The sequence below is a fragment of the Notechis scutatus genome, chromosome 1, assembly GCF_049901735.1.
Source record: "Notechis scutatus isolate UNSWTSFEM ecotype Mainland chromosome 1, rNotScu1.2, whole genome shotgun sequence".
Lineage (NCBI taxonomy): Eukaryota > Metazoa > Chordata > Lepidosauria > Squamata > Elapidae > Notechis > Notechis scutatus.
Window position 1 is genome coordinate 161,636,668 of NC_142009.1, and position 21,042 is coordinate 161,657,709.

A 21,042-nucleotide genomic window follows, 5' to 3' on the forward strand; every position below is an offset into this window, starting at 1 on the left:
CTACTTTAAATTCTACAAAGAGATTCTCAGCATAATGCGATTATTCTTCCACCGGAAGATTTCCATCTGGTGTCAATGCCCTACCTACAACTACGGTATCTATATCTGGAAAGTTACATTGGTTTGGCTGGCTTGAAAGCAATTTTTCTGGGCAGTTTTGCCTCGTATTCTGCGAGGGGCTGTAGCCCCAAAACATGATTTTTATAACTTCTTCATAATTTAGAAGCGTCCCTCCTGTGCCCTTCGCGGCTTTCTTCCCGTCCCCATTTTCCTGTCACTGATCTGTGCCAAACTCGCTTCCTTCGCCTGGAAGCTCTGCAGCAGGCCACATTTAAGCTCCGAGGAGGAAAAGCGCGGAAGGGCTGGCGCTCCTCCGTGGCCCATAAATTTGCAAAGCGCCGCGCTTTGACTTGCTGAGTCCCCTGCATTTCTTTGGATCCTCCCGCTTGCTACGTTAAATCTACCAGCGCCTTCATTACTGTCCCACAGCCAATCATTCAGTCGTCCGTTCGTTAACTCCCTGCCGTTCCCGCATTCGAGACCAACAGCAAGCTTTACTTGGAAACGGACTCCTCCTTTCCATTATACCTAAACTCTCTTCGATTGGCTCGCGCTTTCATGGGCTTATATCAGTTCAGATCGGATGTTTCGAATAGCTTCTTGGGAGTTGTAGTCCGCAAGAAGGGACTGCTTTGTGCCACGATTCGCACAAAAGACTTCACATCCCAGCGTACCGCTGAAACAGTCGAGATGGTCGAGGTGTGCGTGAGATAAGTCCCACCTTGGGTATAGTTTTATTTTATGCCTGTCCTGCAGGCTTCAACCTTAGCTCAGAGTGGCAGGATGGATGGAACGTGAGTATTTTGGCATCTCTTCTATTTTAGGATTCTTCCTGGTCGCTTTAGCTTTTAGTTTTGTTTGGAAAAAATCATTAGGATGCTTGTGGTGATGAAAAAAAAAACCAACAAAAAATAAAAAACAAAATATGAGTGAAAAGTCGGGTACGTAAGTGATGATTTAAAAATGACATATTTCCCATGGTCTGACAAGGGATTTGAATCTTTTGTGGTCATCTACCGGTTGATTTTTTTTTTTTTTACAAAACGGGAATAATTAAAATGTAATGTTTTATACAGATATTTGTACTGTGCATATATGATATGATACATAAATTATTGCCCTGTGCTCTTCCCCGCTGTTAAGCAATTTAAATCTCACCGAGATTTGGTTGTCCTTTCATTTCACCAACAAGTTAATTTTGATAATGTTTCATACTATCTATTCATCAGATTCATTCTTGTATTTTTATATATCTTTCTTTCTTCTCCTGTATTATATTTCTCTACTACATCTTAGAAAATCTTGAATTGGTTTGCAATAGCCACAAACTTTTTCTAGAGTAAACGTAGTAAAATGGACAAATCCCATATAAATAGCAGAAAAAGATACATGGTAAAAATAATCCATTAAAATAGAGGTGCTGCTGAGGGAGTTAGTGACCGAAAAAGGCTGGTTTGGTAAGAATGCCTGCAGCACATCTGCTTAGAGTGGATAATACCCTTGCAGAAGAATGCTGTTGTGGGATTCTTGGTACTCTGAGCTCAGAAAACATCAAGAACCCAACAGTTTAACCTTGGACTACATATATTCTCAGCTATTGGAAAGCAAATCATTCCCAAACATGTAAAAAGGTCACCAATGTAGCTGATTAAGTGGCTGTCCCAGAGAACAGCCGTTTGAGGCGAGTTTGATGTCAGCGGAGATATTTCTTTGGTTCATACTTCTAGAAGTATCTAGAACTTTGTCCAAAAACAGAAGCCCTTTTAAATTAAATTAAAGCATTGTATATTTTCCCACAGTATCTGCTGAAATTGACACACACCACAGTATCACACTGTCAGAAGGTGTGTAATTTGTACTCTTTAACAGTTTAAGGATATTGGCTGAGTACAGGTAGTCCTCAACTTGCAACAACAATTGAGCCCCAAATTTCTGTTGTTAAGTGAGACATTTGTTAAGTGAATTTTGCCCCATTTTACGACCTCCCTTGCCACAATTAAGTGAATCGCTGCAGTTGGTAAGGCTTCTCCATTGACTTTGCCTGTCAGAAGGTTGCAAAAGATGATGACATGACTCTAGGACACAGCAACAGTCATAAATATGAATCAGTTGCCAAGGCATTTGAATTCTGATCACATGATCTTGGGGATGCTGCAAAGGCTGTAACTTTGAAAAATGGTCATAAGGGCACATTTTTCAGTGCCGTTGTAACTTTGAATGGTCTCTTAAGTGAACTGTTGTAAGTTGAGGACTACCTATATAAACATTGAACTAAGCCAAGACATATTGAATTACCTTTGGATGAATGACCCATAATTGGCTGCTTGCATGTCATGGTATGAAGGATGCAAATGCTGAGGAACAGGAATGGGGCTGAACCCATCCACAAGTCAAGCAGCTGCATGTTAGAAACATGCAGGGAGAAGCAGTAGAGTTTTTTATTTCCTGATATAATTTTTTTATTGGATTCTGAGATTACACATTTAAACAGATATAGAATAACAGAACTGGAAGGGAGCTTGGAGGTCTTCTAGTCCAACCCCCTGCTTAGGCAGGAAACCCTATCCCGTGTCAGACATATGGCTGTCCAGTCTCTTCTTTAAAACTCCCAGCCTTGAAGCATTCACAACTTCAGGAGGCAAATTGTTCCACTGCACAGAAACACAAGTCTGCCTTTGCCCACATGGCCCGTGGGAACCATCCCCGCCCACTCACTCCTTAGCTGGCAAACTTGTTCTGTTTCACTTTCCTTACATTTTCTATTTCATGTGCCTGTAGCTAGTTTTAGTTTATACACAGTTAATCCACAGTTTAGTTCTAAATTGGAGTGCTAACAATAAGCTCCACACATTGCTTGGATCCTAATGCTTGGACATTTTTCATTTGTAACGCTAGGATGAAGGTTTTACCTGGTGCCTCTGTTTGCTTTTCATTCCTGTTAGATATTTGCGGAGAAGGGGAGGCCCGTATAAGACAGAACCAGCCACAGACTTAACCCGCTGGCGCTTGAGTAATGAAGAAGGTCGGCAGCAGTGGCGATATCTAGAAGATGGCGAGGGTGTGGAGCGGGAGCAAACTGTACTGGAGGCTCATTCTCTAGGGCTGGACACAGTAAGTGACTGATGCTGTTGTAAATATGGGATAGGAGGGGGATGGACAGTTTGCAAAACTCTCAGCAATTTCTTTCAAGTTTGGTCTTTAGGGAGAAGGCCAGCACGTCTGCTGCAAAATATTTCTGTGTTCTAGCACAGCGGTCGCCAACCGGTGGGCAGTGGCCCATTGGTGGGCTGTGAGAAAATTTTGGTGGGCTGCAGAGAAATCTCACCCCCAGAGCAGCCCCCCAAAGCAATTAATCCAGGCTGCACAGAAACACAAGTCTGCGTTGCCCACATGGCCCGCGGGATCCATCCCCGCCCACTCACTCCTTACCTGGCAAACTTGCCTGCTAAGTTGCTATTGTTTCTTTTTCCGACCATCAGCTGTTCTGCTGTGCCAGGAGATTTAGATTAGCTAGGAAGCAGGAAATGGTTGGATTTCTTGCTTTCTAGCTAGTCTTTAGATCTTCAGCTCTGCTTTTAAGCACAGCCGAACCTCCCTTAGGACTGAAGGTTCTATTATTCAGTGCAGACTCAGAGCAAGTAAATTTAAGTGATGGACTCAGGTAGCCGATGGCAGATAGATAGATCACTGAATGATTCTGTGAGCAACTCAATCTGCCTGCCTGCTTTTCCTGATTTTGGGTAAAAGTTGCTTTTTTAAAATAAAAATTCAATATTTACATATGGAAAAACAGGAAGTGATGAAATGGGGCTAGATTTCGGCCTACAAAGCTTGTAGAAGCCTGCAGAAGCTTTCATCAAGCCTTTGGGAGGCCGAAAAAGCCCTCAAACCGGCCCAAAATCAGCTGTGAGGCGCAGTGCAGTTAAGGGGGAGGTGGGGGTGGGTGGGGAGGCCATCATTGCCTTTTGGGTGCTGGCATGCGAGTGTGAGCATGCAAGCGCACACAATTTTTGGCACAGGAGCCCAAAAAGTTTAGCTACCACTGGTCTAGTGCTTAAGGCACCAGGTTAGAAAGTGTGAAACTAAGTTCTAGTCCTGCCTTAGCCATTAAAGCCTACTGGATGATCTTGACCCAATCATTCTCTCTTGGCCCAGCTTACCTCACAGGATTCTTGTGGGGAAAATAGGAGAAAGAAGGTATCATTTTTAAAAATAATAAAGGCAGGATATAAGTAAATAAATTCACTGTGAATCTTTTCTGGCAGATATCTTAAACTGTCATTGGTTTGCCTGGGGAGCAAATCCAAGGCCAGTTGCTATCCTTTCTGTTGTACCAGAAACGGGAGAACAGCTAAATACTTCTCCACAAGTTGTATGGCTTGAATAAAGCAGGAGACTTCAGTGAACCTCTTTATATATATATGCCAGTTCTCTTTAGACTTTTATGGATCTACAGTCTGATCAGTGGTGGGATTCAAATGTTGCCACCAGTTCGGTGGGCGTGGCTTGGTGGGTGCGCCTTGCGCGCCTGCACACACTTTGCGTGCACGTGTGCACCAAATGCGCACTTTGCGCAGGCGTAGAGGCGCCTCTTGCAAGCCTGCACAATCCCGATCGCTTCAGCAGCTGCCACGTGGCACTATTCTGTGCCCTGCAAAGCAGCTGCACTTCAAATTCAGCAGATAAAAATGAGTATGGGAACCCGGGTGGGCAGGTGGGCCCAACAGCAGAGCGGTGGAGAGAACCGGTTCACCAGATCTGGGCAGAACCAGTTGAATACCACCACTGAGTCTGATCATTTCTATTATTTTCTGGTTCCAATTCCTTTCTATTTTGCAGACTAAAGTCCTCCCAATCTTGCCTACAGCCTGTACTGCAGAGGAGGCAGCGCTAAATGGGATGACATTTTTCTCAAGCCTACAAGCAGAGGATGGTCACTGGGCTGAGGATTACGGAGGTCCTCTCTTTCTGTTGCCAGGTATCATTACAAGAAATGTCCCAAGAGCTTCTTCTCACAGGTGGTCATGCATCAGTCAGATGATCGGTGTTTGTATCAAAGGCAAAAAAACCTGCTAAGCTACATCAGAATGAATTAAATGTTTCTCTACATGCTACCCCTTACTATGGTTTAAAAGGAATAGAGGGATCTATTCCATTAATGTAGAATGCAGCTAGAACAAATTGGCTCACAATGGTGGTGAATTTAAATGACGGTTCTCTCTCTCCAGGCCTCTTGGAATCTTTTAAGTCTAAGCATTCCAGTTCATTGGATTTTAGCAGAAGTGAGCAGTGACCATTCATTATATCAGGAGCTTCCTGTTGTTGCTGCCTGAAAAGGCTTTCCAGCCTTAACTGCATTTTTTTTTTTTAACCTTCTGGTTTTCTTCAAACAGGACTTCTGATTGGGTGCCATGTTGCTAAGGTTCCAATCCCAGAAGCAAGTAAGAAGGAGATGGTGCGCTATTTGCGTTCAGTGCAACTCCCAGATGGAGGATGGGGCCTGTGAGTAACACTCAAAAGCTGCTGGTTCAGAAGGACTTTTGCAGCTTTCTCCTAGTTCATTATCAGCGTGGCGGCAGCAGCACCGGCAGCGCCAGCAACATTTCAGTTCTCCTCAGCCTAAATAGCCCCAGAATTTTTTTTTTTCATTGTAAATATCTGACAGTCTTCCCTTGTTCCAGCTGGCAAATGCCATCCTGGTTCAGAAGGGACTGATATGCTGATCTTGGCGTGAGCAGTGAGAATTTATAAGCATATTACAAAGGCATAGAAAAGCAGGGGCTCTTCTTGCTCATGGGAATCAATGCCTAGCCAATTATTTTGGGAGGAAATGGTTGGGAGTTCCTAAGGAGAAGATGGAATTGAGCAAGAGTGTTTAGTGCCTTAAGAAATCAGTAAGAAATCTACAATTACTTTGCATTTTGAAAGAGTTGTAGAAATCCGTTATCTTGCAAGAATCTACTATTGCAGGGAAAGATTTTATAAAGCCTTGGAGAATCTTTCTCAGTCTTATGTAAGACGTTTGTTAAGTGAATTTTGCCCCATTTGAAGACCTTTCTTGCCATAGTTGTTAAGAGAATCACTGCAATTGTTAAGTTTGTAACATGGTTGTTGAGTGAATCCGGCTTCCCCATTAACTTCTGTCATCAGAAGGTCATGAAAGGTGATAGTGCAACCATCATAAATAACCAGTTGTCAAGCATCTGAATTTTGATCATGTGACCACAAGGAAGCTACAACAGTCATAAGTGTGAAAAATGGTGATAAGTCACTTTTCAGTTCTGCTGTAACTTCAAACAGTTAATAACAAATGGTTGTTAGTTCAGAATTACCTGCATTGTTATTTCTAACATTTTTCTGTCTCTAGAAAATATGCAAGACATCAACTTGAACCAAAAAAGCTGCTTTCTAATCCTTGTGCATAATCTGTGCTCTTTATCCCTTATTTCCTACCCTGCCAGTACTTCGTTTTATCCAAATTAACAGATAACAGACAATCAGAGTTGGAAGGGACCTTGTAGGTCATCTAGTCCAACCCCTCACCCAAGTTGGAGACCCGACACCATTTCTGACATATCTCCAATCTCTTCTTGAAAGTCTCAAGTGTTGCGCTCCCACAACTTCCGAGGGAAAGCTGTTCCATTGGTTGATTGTTCTCACTGTCAGAAAGTTTTTCCTTATTTCCAGGTTAAATCTCTCCTTGTTCAGCTTCCATCCATTATTCCTTGTCTGGCCTACAGGCGCTTTAGAAAATAGCTTGACCCCTTCCTCCCTGTGGCAGCCCCTCAAATATTGGAAGACTGCTATCGTGCCTCCCCTGGTCCTTCTCTTTACTAGACTAGCCAAGCCCAGTTCCTGTAACCATTCTTCGTATGTTTTAGTCTCCAGTCCCTTAACCATCCTGGTTGCTCTTCTCTGTACTTTTTCTAGAGTCTCAGCATCTTTTTTATAATGTGGTGAATAAAACTGGATGCAGTACTCTAGGTGTGGTCTTACTAAGGCTTTATAGAGTGGTATTAGTACGTCCCTTGATCTGGATTGTATCCCTCTGTTAATACAGTTTAGGATTACATTCGCTTTTTTGGCTGCTGCCGCACACTGCTGGTTCATATTTAGCTGGCTGTCCACTAAGACTCCAAGATCCCTCTCACAGTTACTGCTATTGAGCCTGGTTTCACCCAGTCTATATGTGTACTTTTGGTTTTTCTTGCCTAAGTGTAGGACTTTACTTTTCCCTACATTGAATTTCATTTTGTTAGATACAGCCCAGTGTTATAGTCTGTCAAGATCCATCTGGATCTTGAGCTTATCTTCTTGGGTGTTAGCTATTCCTGCTAGCTTAGTATCATCTGCAAATTTGGTAAATTCCCCTTCTATTCCCTCATCTAAGTTGTTAATGAAGATATTGAAGAGTACTGGGCCTAAGACAGAAACTTGCACCCCAATGCTTACTTCCCCCCATGTAGACTTAGACCCATTAAGGACTACTCGTTGAGTACGGTTTGCCAGCCAGTTGCGAATCCATCTAGTGGTGGTGCTATCTATTCCACTTTTTTCTAGCTTACTAAGAAGTAGGTTGTGATCTACTTTGTCGAATGCCTTGCTGAAATCTAAATATATTATGTCCACAGTATTTTGAAGGTCTGCTAATTTAGTCACTATGTTGAAGAATGAAATAAGATTGGTTTGGCATGATCTGTTATTAACAAACCTGTGCTGAATGCTAGTTATTACTTTACTTTTTTCTAGATGTTGGCAGATCTGTTTTTTTATTATCTTTTCCAGTATCTTCCCAGGTATTGATGTTAGGCTGATTGGTCTATAGTTTCCTGGGTCTGTTTTTTTTTTCTTCCTTTTTTGAAGATGGGAACCACATCAGCTCTTTTCCAGTCATCTGGTAGTTCCCTGGTGGTCCAGGATTTTTGAAAGATATGGTACAGTGGTTCTGAGATGACCTCTGCCAGCTCCTTTAAAACTCTGGGATGTAATCCATCAGGCCCAGGTGATTTGTGTTCATCAAGATCAAACAGGTGTTCTCTTACTATTTTTTTTGCTTATTTTAATTTTTATTTCTGGTTTGTCTTTTACGGTTATGTTTTTGGTGGGTTGAGCTATAGTTTTTTGCATGAAGACTGATGCAAAGAATGAGTTAAGCAGTTCTGCTTTCTCTCTGTTTGTTAGGAATATGAGTCACCTAACAGCTATTTGGGTTAGAAATATATAAACCAGGATAGACATTTTAAAACTGTAACTTTAAGAAAATGCAAAACTGCAATTGGGTGTGGTTACTCAAACGGCCATAAGATGGGGCCAGAAACCTGGATTGTTTAGTCTTAGTCTCAGAAGAGAGTGCAAGTGTATCTCTGTTTTCCTTCTGTTGGAAAGTATTTCCGTTGCTCCATTTATTCTAATTGACTGATATTACTGGATTTAATGTAAGTCTGTTACTGAACTGTTTTTGACACTGGACTTTGATATTTGGATTATCCCTGGATGAAAACTGACTGATTTTACTTGTGAATGACTTTGGATTGCTTATTTTGGACTTTGCTTAAACCTTTCTGGAAGTAAAAACCTACATTTACTGTACAGTGTATCTGTGTGCTGTGTGTGTATTATTCAAACACTTCTCTCAAATACGTCTCCCTGTATGCACTCATTCTCCTAACGGGGAATTACCTCAACACTGGTTATGGGCCCAGACCATACTAGGCTCAGATAACTGAGAGTTAGTGTGAATGCACAGTACTGTATACAGACAGCTGTTTACTGTTTAATTGTGGGTTACTATCCTGATAAAGATGGCACAAGACACTTCAACAAGTCTATCACTGATAACCCAGTTGGATGGAACAAACTATGTTTCCTGGTCTATGAAGTGCAGTCTACTTCTGCGTAAAGAAGGTTTATGGAATGTAGTTCAAGACCCACCAGATGTAAATGCTTGGGATCCAGCTAATGAGGATGATGCCAAGAAGCTTGCTGACTTTAAACAGAACAACGAACAAGCTCTTTGTATAATTGGACTAACACTGAGTGACCAGCAGCTAGCCCATATTCGTGGAGAAGAGTCTGCTGCTAAGTGTTGGGAGAATTTGAAGAGGATTTATGTTCGTGACAGTGTAGGTGCACACATACATCTTACATGTAAACTGTTTAGAGCATGTCTTCTGAAAGGTGGAGATATGTTAGCTCATTTAAACTTCATGAAAAGAACTTTTCAAGAGCTACATGGAAAAGAACTGATATTTTCAGAGCTGCATCAAGTTTACATCATTCTTTCCTCATTGGATGAAAGTTATGATGACTATGTATCTTCACTGGAAGTCCTGCCCAGAGATAAACTGACATTGACTGACATAACCGGAAGGTTGCTAGAAGAAGCAAGAAGACAGCTGGATAGGGACCAACTGAGGAAGGAACAACCACAAGAAGAGGATTTGTCTTCAACTGCCTATACTGTTAGAAAATGTTTTTCTTGTGGGGCTAGAGGACATATACCGGTGTTATCAGGTATAACACGCACTTTTTTCCCCCTGAAAATAGGGGGCAAATGATGTATGCGTGTTATACGCCGATATAATGTTAAGAAGCCTTCGGTGAATGCTGCTGGGATCGGGGATCAAGGACACAAATGAAAGAAGGGGGAGGGAGGAAGCAACCGAAGCCTGTCCTTCTCTCTGGGTCAGCTCTGTCAGTCGCTCTCCCGCTCCTCCACCAGCACAGGAAGAAACTGCTTCAAAGAAGCGGGCTTCCCTGAAGCGCCCGTTTCTCCCCACCCCCACCCCGCCCGCCCGCCCGCCCGCAGTGCTCCGTTCTGCCTGCCTGCCTGCCTTCGTTAATGGTTGAATCGGAACAGCTTCGGCTGAGTAAAAGAGGCGAATAGTTATTATTCTCAGCCGAAGCTGCTCCCAAACAACCAGAAACTAAGGCAGGCAGGCAGGCAGGCAGAATGGGACACTGTGGATTGAAGCGCGCGGGGTGGGAGTGGGGGTGAACGGCGCTTTCCTGAAATTTCCCTCTTAAAATGAAGATGCGTGTTATACGCCTGTGCGTGTTATACGCCGATAAATACGGTAGCTAAATTCTGTAAGAAGGAAAACAACAGAATACTGGTAAACACCAGAAGGCCAAGAAGAATGTTAGTTTAGCTATGTCTAGCAATTCAGCTGTAAACAATTATTTGTGGGTTGTTGACAGTGGAGCATCACAATGCATTACTAAGGATAGAAACAGGCTTGTAAAGATGTCCACGAGTAAACAACATGTATCATTGGCAAATGGATGGAAGATGAATGCATCAGGTGAAGGTACTGCATATTGTTCTTGTATAAACGAACATTTAACTATGTTATATGTACCTAAACTAAAATTTAATTTATTATCAGTAAAGGCTTTAGTTAATATTGGTTATGTAGTAACCTTCAGGGGAGATAACTGTATAATAGAGAAAGAGGGTAAAAGTGTCACTGCTACTTTAAAAAATGACTTATATGTAATACATGATGATCAGTTGAAGATGGCTAACTCAGTTTATAACAATGTTAAGCCACATGATGAATGTATACATTTACTACATAGACATCTAGGGCACATTAATTTCAAAATGCTCAAACAAACTGTTGAATTGTCAGAGGGAGTAAAATTGAAACCCTGTAGCAAGTATTTACACTGTAATGCTTGTAGTCAAGAAAAGAGTAAGGTTACTCCAGCAAACAGACTTAATGGGTTTAAGACCAAAGAACCTTTAGAGGTTGTGTTTGCTGACATAATTGGTCCTAAGAAACCAAGTTTAGGAGGTGCCTGTTATATTTTGAGTATTATGGACCATTACTCACGATATGGTTTCTGCTATCTTATGAAAAACAAAACAGAAACATTCCAACATTTCTTTAACTGGCTAAGGTTTGCTGAGAGAAAAATGAAAAGTAAAGTAATTACTTTAGTAACTGATAATGGGACTGAGTTTGTTAACAAAAGATTTCAAACTATGTTGAAATTGGCTGGTGTTGAGCATAAACGTTCTGCACCTTACAAACCACAACATAACTCGTTTATAGAACGAAGAGGGCAAACATTACAAGCCATGGCTCGCACTATGTTATCTGATTCAGGTTTGCCTGAAACACTGTGGGGTGAAGCCATAATGTGTAGCAATCATGTTTTGAACAATGTAGTTAATACAACAACTGGAGAATTGCCATTCACTCGTTGGCATGGCAGAAAGCCAAATTTAAGTTACCTACACACATTTGGAGCTCCAGCTTGGGTGCATATTCCCTCACAAGTAAGACTGAAAGGGCAACATAGAGCTAAGAAGTTATTTTTCGTGGGTTATGAGGCCAACCATAGATGATTTAGATTCTGGGATCAAGGCACAGCTCATCTTTATTGTAGTGCTAGTGCAAAATTTCTAGAGCACGTTGGGTGGGATAAACTGGAACAGGAATCCAGCAATGATATTATTATTGACACCCAAATAGTCCCTAAAGATGATATCAGTAAACAACAAATAGCCATTAAAGAGGAAGAACAGGAGGAAGTAGGAGAACAGGGACAGGAAGAAATAGAAGAACAGGAAAAGGTGGCACAGGAAAGTCCATCAGTAAGCCCTGTATTACCAAGACGTTCAACCCAGTAACACGACCACCTGATAGATACCAGGCTACTGTTGTATGCCATGTGAATACAGTTCCAAGTAACTATAGTGAACTAAAACTGTATCCTGCTAAGGATCAGGCTGCTTGTCAGAAAGCAATGAATAAAGAACTGGAATCTTTAAAAAGACTGGAGGTATACGAAAATGTTAAGTTACCACCAGGTAAACATGCCATAGGATGTAAATGGATTTATAAACTGAAGACAGGTGTAGATGGGACTGTTACCCATAAAGCCAGGTTAGTAGCACAAGGGTTCAATCAGACAGCAAATGACTATGATGAGGTGTTTGCACCTAGTCTGAAGGCTACTACATTAAGGGCAGCATTAGTGTGGGCAGCTAAAGAGAAATACATTGTAAATCATTTGGATGTAGAGACAGCATATCTGCATGCACCGTTGCAACACACTATATATTTAAAGAAACCTTTGGGTCTCAAAAATGATAATACTGATAATAATGATTGCTGGAAATTGAAAAAGAGTCTTTATGGTTTGAAGCAATCAGGATATGAGTGGAACCAATGTATAGTTAAAGAATTAACTAAAATAGGTTTTGTAGCTGGCATGGCTGATCCATGTTTGTTTAAAAGAAAAAGTAATGGTGTAATTTCATTATTGCTATTATTTACTGATGACATAGCATTAATCACCAAAACTGAACAAGAAGTTACTGAAATAATTTTAATATTGGAAAAGAAATTTAAGATAAAACAATTAGGAGAAATCAAACATTATCTTGGTTTAAAGATAGATAGAACTAGGGAAGGATACAAGATCTCACAGGCAGATAAAATTAACCAATTACTAAAAAGTTTTAATATGGAACTTTGTAAGCCGGCTAAGACACCAATGAGCCAGGAGTTTAGCCATAGTGATGTTCAAAGTCCTATTTTTGATAAGAACATTTATCAGTCCTTGATTGGTAGTTTATCTTATCTCAGTAATTGGTCAAGGCCAGATATCGCATACAGTGTTAATCAATTAGCGAGATTTAACGCTGAGCCAACTGAAAGGCACTGGCAAGCTGCTAAACGTGTGTTAAGATATCTGAAACAAACAATGCATTATGCATTGTATTTGGAGCCAAAAGATGAACTGAATTTGACTGCATATGCTGATGCAAGTTTTGCTACAGACATAAATACACGAAAATCTACATCGGGTACTGCTGTATTATTGGGAAAAGCATTGATTGGATGGAGATCTATTAGACAGAAACATCTAAGTTTGTCAACAATGGAGGCTGAATTCTCATGTTTGTCTTTATTATGTACAGATTTAGTTTTGTATAAGCAATTATTAATTGATATGGGAATTGATGTAAAAGATCCTATTGTTGTTTACGAAGATAAACAATCAGCAATACAGATGGCTTCAAATATTGCTGTTAAAACAAGAACGAAACACACAGATTTAAGATATTTAAATGTGAGACAATGTATGCAAAGTAAGATGATTAAGCTAGAATACTGTATGTCAGAAAATAATATAGCAGATCATTTTACAAAGGCCCAAGGCTCTATAAAGCATAAGGCATGCTGTGAAGATTATGGAATTAGAATGTAAGGTTGTATATATTATCTTACCCAAAAGGGGAGAATGTTAGGAATATGAGTCACCTAATGGCTATTTGGGTTAGAAATATATAAACCAGGATAGACATTTTAAAACTATAACTTTAAGAAAATGCAAAACTGCAATTGGGTGTGGTTACTCAAACAGCCATAAGATGGGGCCAGAAACCTGGATTGTTTAGTCTGAGTCTCAGAAGAGAGTGCAAGTGTATCTCTGTTTTCCTTCTGTTGGAAAGTATTTCCGTTGCTCCATTTATTCTAATTGACTGATATTACTGGATTTAATGTAAGTCTGTTACTGAACTGTTTTTGACACTGGACTTTGATATTTGGATTATCCCTGGATGAAAACTGACTGATTTTACTTGTGAATGACTTTGGATTGCTTATTTTGGACTTTGCTTAAACCTTTCTGGAAGTAAAAACCTACATTTACTGTACAGTGTATCTGTGTGCTGTGTGTGTATTATTCAAACACTTCTCTCAAATACGTCTCCCTGTATGCACTCATTCTCCTAACGGGGAATTACCTCAACACTGTTGTCGGTTACTTCCTTGCCGTCTTCTCTCTTTAGTGGACCGACTGTTTCCTTGATTTTTTCCTTGTTATTTATATGTTGGAAGAAACTTTTTTTATTATCTTTGACTTTTGTTGCAAGCCTTTGTTTTTTCTGAGCCTTTGCTATCCTGACTTCGTTTTGCAGATTCTGGCTATCTGCTGATATTCTGCCTTAGTTGTATGTCCTTCTTTCCATTTTTTTTGTACTTGTCCTTTTTTTCTTTCAATTTGCCAGAGAGATCTTTGTGCAGCCATGCTGGTTTCTTCTTGGATTTTTTGTTTTTCTTTCTCAGTGGTATCGTGCTGGTCTGGGCTTCTACGATCATACTTTTCAGAGTTTCCCAAGATTCTTGAGTTGTTTTCCCCTTTAGGATTTTCATCCATGGAATCTTTCCCAAGTTATCTCTGGGTTTATTGAAATGAGCTCTTTTAAAATCCAAGACTCTGGTGTCATTATGTTCTGTTGCTTGTGTTTGTGTTAAGTTGAATTCTAGTATGACATGGTCACTCTCACCCAAGGTTCCTGCAGTTTCAACTCCCTCTATCACTTCTTCTCTGTTTGTAAGAATTAAGTCTGTCCCTCTAGTTTCACACTCTACACTTTGGAGAACAAAGTTGTCAGCTAGGTTGGTTAGGAACTTATTTGATTTCTCACTTGGTGCAGAATTAGTTTTCCAATTGATATCAGGATAATTGAAGTCCCCCATTACTATTGTTGTGTGTTTCCTGCATATGTTTGTTAGTTGGTTGGCAAAAAGGACATCTATTTTTTCTGCTTGATTGGATGGCCTATAATATACACCTATGGCCATGTCATTCTTTTTTTCTGTTATATTGACCCATATGCATTCTAGGAGATTTTCATATTTGGTTTCATGCATTTCTGTAGCAATATAGTGGTCCTTTACATAGTGCAACTCCACCTCCTCTTTTATGGGGGCTGGTTTTTTTTTGAATAGTTTGTATCCTTCTACCAGTATGTTCCAATCATGGATTTCATCCCACCAAGTTTCTGTTATTCCAACGATATCATATTTACCTTCATGTATTCGTAGTTCGAGTTCACCCTGTTTGTTCTCCAGACTTTGTGCATTTGTATATAGCCACTTGAGATCTTTATGTCTGACACTGTGTTTACTGTTTACTGTGTTGTGCCTGCCTGCCCCAATTTTCTTTCCACCTGTTTGATTAATGCACATGGTATGGCACTCACTATTAAATGCTTGGTTTTGCTTGACAGCAAGGTTGATAATCTTACCTGCACAAACATCTATTTTGCATGCACTGGTATCTTTATTAATTTTAGGTTGCTGGGGACAGAAATGTTCTGTATCCATTAATTCTCTGTTCCCGCTATTCAGTTTAAATGTTTATCCAGGAAATCTGTGAATTTAATGCCAAGTAACTCAGTCCCTTTCTTTGATGGATGCAAACCATTTCTTTTGTACAGTTTTTCATTGGATCAGTTGCAGACATCATGACTAATAAAACTAAACTACACCACTCCTTTAGCCACACATTAAACTCCACTACATGCTGGCCTTTCCCTTTTTGTTCCTTGTATACTGGTAGAATCTCTGAAAATATAAGCCTACAGCCCATATTACCAAGTTCATACCCCAAGCTCTGGAAGTCTTTCTGAACAGAAAGTACATCCCTGGGACAGATAATTTGTACCAAATTATCTGCTACTGCAATGGCCTCTAGCTTATTCTGTTTGGAATAGGTGGAAACTCTGTTGGTTAGATCGGTTAAATTTATATTTCTCCAATATGAGTATGATAGTTTAAAATATATACATATAGAAACTTCAGTTAAAACTATAGGAATAAGAAAGATAAATATGGTGTAAAAGTTAAATGGTTGAACATAGGGCATATAATAGAATGCATAATGTATAATGTTGATACAACCAGTATATGGTTGTAAAATTGAAGCTGTAATACAAAACAAAAAAAATGTATAATAAAACTTTATTTTAAAAAATAATAGATTTATGTTTCTCAAGCCTCACAAAGTTTGAAAACTTAACAAGTGAGAATGATATGAATGTCAGGAAGACTTCTTCATGCTAGTTTAATGTGTAGTCTTGAAAAGTGTAAAAAGAAGTTCCAGACAAATTCGTAGTAGATCAATCAAGGTGGAGTTATTTTGAAATGCTTCCTACCCACCTATGGGATGGGAACTCCTCCTTTGGCTGGTTCCTGTAGTTGTTCCCAAAGATTCTCTTAACAGATACATTAATCTTAGCTATATATAGTGAAATGTCCAGATTTCTTTGTTTTCTTTTGAAATATATCCTTCATGTAGTTATATTTCTTGGAAAGAAATTTTAGATGTACTGCGTTGTTAAAATGGACTAATAGCTTCCTTCCATAAATGAGGCTGAGGAATTGCTTTCTGTCCAAAAGATATTGTAAATGTCTTAGAAAAACCAAAGGTACACATATAGACTGGGTGAAACCAGGCTTAATAGCAGTAACTGTGAGAGGGATCTTGGAGTCTTAACCAGCTAAATATGAGCCAGCAGTGTGCAGCAGTAGCCAAAAAAACCAATGCAATCCTAAATTGCATTAACAGAGGGATACAATAAAGATCAAGGGAGGTACTAATACCACTCTATAAAGACTTAATAAGAGCACACCTAGAGTACTGTATCCAGTTTTGGCCATCACACTATAAAAAGAATGTTGAGACTCTAGAGAAGAGCAACCAATATGATTAGGGGACTGGAGACTAAAACATATGAAAAATGGTTACAGGAACTGGCATGGCTAGTATAGTGAAGAGAAGGACCAGGGGAGATATGATTGCAGTGTTCCAATATTTGAGAGGGTGTCACAGGCTATTTTCTAAAGCACCTAAAGGCCAGACAAGGAATAATGGATGGAAATTGAACAAGGAGAGATTTAACCTGAAAATAAGGAGAAATTTTCTGACAGTGAGAACAATCAACCAATGGAACAACTTGCCTTCGGAAGTTGTGGGAGCTTCATCACTTGAGACTTTCAAGAAGAGATTGGACTGCCATTTGTCAGAAATGGTGTAGGGTCTCCTGCTTGGGCAGGGGCTTGGACTAGATGACATACAAGGTCTTTTCCAACTCTGTTAATCTTTAAGGTATTGTCTTCTGTCTTCCACATTCTCTAGAAGGCAGGATTTTTTAATTAATAGAAGATAGAAAGAAACACAAAACAGCCCAGGTAACATCATATTCCTAATGTTTATATGGCATTTTGTATGAATAAGAAACAAATCCATAGAGTTTGATATTGCTAGTGCTCATTAAGCTTTGCTTCTCTGATTTATCATTACAGTATTAATTTTTCCTATTTCAGATGAATCAATTCTGCAAGCAAACTCTAATTCTACAAAACCTCAATCTCAGCATTATATTTCTCTTTAAAATAAAACTCTAAAATATAGTCATTGATAGTCAAGTTGTAATAAAATAACTCCACACTCTTTTATTTTGCTTTCTTTGGTTTAACCAGTTCTCAAAAATTCACAGAACTTGAAGAACAGTTGGGTTTTCTTGTGTAAACACATCTATCTAACACTTATCTTGTTTGTTGTCTGTTAGACACATTGAGGACTTGTCTAAGGTATTTTCTACTGCTCTGAACTACACAGCCATGCGTATTCTTGGAGTCAGCGCTGATGATCCAGACTTAGTGAAGGCTCGAAATAACCTCCACAGCAAAGGTGAACAACCAGCTGGAGCCTGGAAATAAATGTGGTTTTTATTTTTCATTTAGCATCATTTGTGCCTTTGGGGGAGAAAAGGATTCTTTGCTTATAGAATAATCACAAATTATGTTTATGGATTAAGTTGATGTCAGCTCTTAGTGACTATGTTGGTACACTGTCTTCAAGAATATTTATCCCCATTCTGGCCCTTCAGCTCTTCCAGTGATGTGTCAATTGCCATTGTAATCAAGCCCAGCCATGGATAACTTATTGTCTTCTTTTGGGCTGTCTTATACAGTTTGCATCAGCAAAACTGTCTTTTATTCTTCTGCTTTTCTAAAGCCAGCTTGATCACCTGACATTTCCCTTTCCATATCAGGCCCTAATCTATGTTGGCTAATTCTAAGCATTATTTTGCTAGTATGTGAAATTAAAGGTATAGTATAATAGTTTGCATATTATGTTAAGTCTCTTGGATATGTAAATTGGCTTCTTCCAATCTGTTGGACAATATGTCATTCTCCAAAGTTGCAATTTTGGGATAATTTGGTTATACCCTGTAAAGATTTTTCTTCTGTTGCTTGCTATGTTTCTGTAGATATTCTCTCAATTTCTATAGTCTTCCAACTGGGTAATGACTGGTGTGCTGATCTATCTATGGTTTCTAATTATAGATATTCTCATAAAACAGGGTTCATCTTCTAAAGGGAAGTTGACCTCTGCTGTACAAAGTTTCAATATCTCCTTCCATCTTTGTTTGAGCTTTTTGGAGCACATTACTATCTGACACTGATGTCATTTGTCATATCAATTTGAGGTTAGAAACTTTCTGAGTTTGGGAATATTAGGTTCTTGTTTTTCCATGTCTTTTTCCATCTTCAATGTCTTTATTAGTGTCAATACCACTTCTTGTCATTTGTAGCAGCTTTCTGAAATCCTTTGTTAAGTTGCTTCCTGAGATCTTTGCCTGTATTTGCTTTAGTTTCTGTTTTCTTTTAGGCAATTTCCACTTCTTATTCCTGACATCTAGTTTTCTTTGTTCTACTTTTGGAAGTGTTTTTCACATTCATTCTTAACAATTTCTCTGATATTATTCCACATTTCCTCTGATTCTCTGTCAAATTAGGTTCATGGCTTCCAAGCAATTTCCTTGAAAATAGTGGATATATGTTCAAGATTGTATCATAGAAACAAGTTGACTTTGTTCTTCTGCTTTAGCTTAGTTTGGAACTTGTACATGAGCAGTTCATGATCTGTTTCATAGTCAGTGTCTGGCCACAGCTGAGTTTTCCACATCCTTCTGCCAATACCATAGTCATTTTCATTTTTGTATTCATCTTCTGTGATGTCCAACTCTTTTGTTGTTTGAAGATTTTGATAGCAGTGAAGTAATTGGATTGGCAGAAACTGATGAATTGTTCTGTTCTGGTAGGAGAAGGAATGGCAGAACCTGGGGGCAAGTCAAAAGAGGAATCAGGCTAGAGTCCTGGTGTCAACTCACGACGTAACATTGCTATCACGTGACTTTTGTGACATTTTCCCCCTTCGCGGAGCTGGGGTAGGTGTGGCCTGTGTGTGACGCATCCAGTTTGTAACACCCCTGGCCTACAGTCTTTACATAACCACAAATAGACTAAGTCTAACTTGTCTTGAAGTCCGTTGACCTCTATCTAGTGCCATAATAATGCTAACTTTTAGTTGAGCAAATTTCTGTGCATAAGCATGAATTGAAATAAATCAGTTTAATTGGAACTTCATGTGTGGTTTTGTCTTTCATGCCAGACAACTGTCTGGCATGAAAGACAGTTCAGCTTCCTAAACCACATATTCCAACTATATTTTCCTCCTCATTATTTCCACCATTGACATTCCAATCTCCAAATGGCACATTTTGTTTGCATATTCTATTGATTCCACATTAAGCTGGATCATAAAATTGGTCAATTTCTTCTTTTTCTGCATCAGTGGTTGGAGAATATACTTAGATAACCTTCATATTAAAAGTTTTCATGGGAAATGTAGTGGCTGATATTTGATCATTACTACATTATGCCCAAATACTACTTTTGCTATATCCTTCCTGATTATGTAAAAAAAAAAAAACATTTCTTTTTTTTTTCTTTGTATCCTGAGTAGTAAACAGTATGGTCAGTTGGCTGAAACTATTCAGTTGATATTCATTTTAATTTGCTAATGCCAAAGACCTAAACATGTAGCAAATACATTTCCCATTTCATTGTTTTGAACTTTTCCATGTTCAACAGGACTTGAGGGAGAAGATTTACATTTTTACTTTAGATTTTTCAATACATTCTTGGTTCTCCTTGATCATGTTTGTTATTATGAAAATCTAGGAGAAGAAAAAAAGATCAACTTGATGCCAACCTGTCTCCTTTTCTGAATATCTAGCTAACAGGTTCTTCTGGTTGCCGATTTGATAATATTCTCAGCTTGATTGAAGCTGCTCAGTAATTAACATGGCTAATGCTGTTCATTGATTAACAGTTTCCTATTTGCAGGAAATGCTTTTGGAGGTCAGTATGTGACCACTTGTGAATTAAATGTGATTTACACCCTTCAATTTTCCTAGGAGGTCTTTAAGTAGGATACATCATCTTTTTCCTGAGTGTTCCCTGCTTTACTTAGCCTTGTGAGTAGACTTGTTTTTCTGGTATCTGCTCCAAGTTCAATGAATAGCAGATATTTGTATTAGTTCTATGGGAGGTAAAAAGTTACTCACTAGCTTTTTCGTACTTTATCTTTGACTGGAGAAATTGAAGTCACCCTTTTACTTTCTGTGATTTATGTTCTGCTGTTTCCTGCCCAGAAATTCCAGGATATATAGGAAGTCTATCTGTAGAGAACGACTCATAGAAAAACTGCTGTTATGATCAGGACTAATGGAAGAAGAGGAAGGATGAGGCCAGACTATTTGGTAGCAGAGCCTTTTCGGGCCTGAGAGGACAAGACACACCACACAGGCAGAGGGAAAAGGGGGAATCCTAGCTCTTAGATAGATCATTTCTCTCCCTTCTCCTCTGTAATAACTATGAACTGTTTATGTTTTATAAAGTTGTAACTGTTTTGATATTCTATTTTGGAATTCTTCAGGTGGTGCTGTAGGAGTCGCTTCCTGGGGTAAATTTTGGCTGGCTGTCTTGAATGTCTACAGTTGGGAAGGAATGAATACGTTGCTTCCTGAGATGTGGTATGTAAATCATCATCAAGAAAATTATACCCAGTTTCTGTCTGTCTTCATTACGTGGATGGATGCACTTGACCAATACATACATACATACATACATACATACATACATACATACATACATACATACATACATATTGTTACCATTCTCCCCTCTCAATATACAAAGGTTTCTTAGAATTTGCACATGCTGTATGCAAGTCAGTTAATTTCCTATTCATTCAGATCAGTTTATTACCTTTCAACCTATGTTCCAGATTATGGCCCCTATCTCCTTCCAAAATAGACCACTT

At 39.2% G+C, this 21,042-nt stretch overlaps 1 protein-coding gene across 2 annotated transcripts in view; it reads left to right on the plus strand.

The window, feature by feature from the left end:
* The first annotated feature begins 705 nt into the window (after positions 1 to 705).
* Positions 706 to 21,042, plus strand: part of LSS (lanosterol synthase) — a 39,871-nt gene continuing 19,534 nt past the window's right edge. For both annotated transcript variants that reach the window (XR_015746434.1, XM_026679030.2), the window contains exons 1-6: positions 706 to 854; positions 3,003 to 3,171; positions 4,900 to 5,038; positions 5,454 to 5,562; positions 17,438 to 17,559; positions 20,656 to 20,752. Coding sequence is in view for 1 of the 2 variants with exons in the window: in XM_026679030.2 (XP_026534815.2) it covers positions 802 to 854; positions 3,003 to 3,171; positions 4,900 to 5,038; positions 5,454 to 5,562; positions 17,438 to 17,559; positions 20,656 to 20,752 (689 nt within the window). In the remaining variant the exon portion in view is untranslated. The remainder of the gene's footprint in view (positions 855 to 3,002; positions 3,172 to 4,899; positions 5,039 to 5,453; positions 5,563 to 17,437; positions 17,560 to 20,655; positions 20,753 to 21,042) is intronic.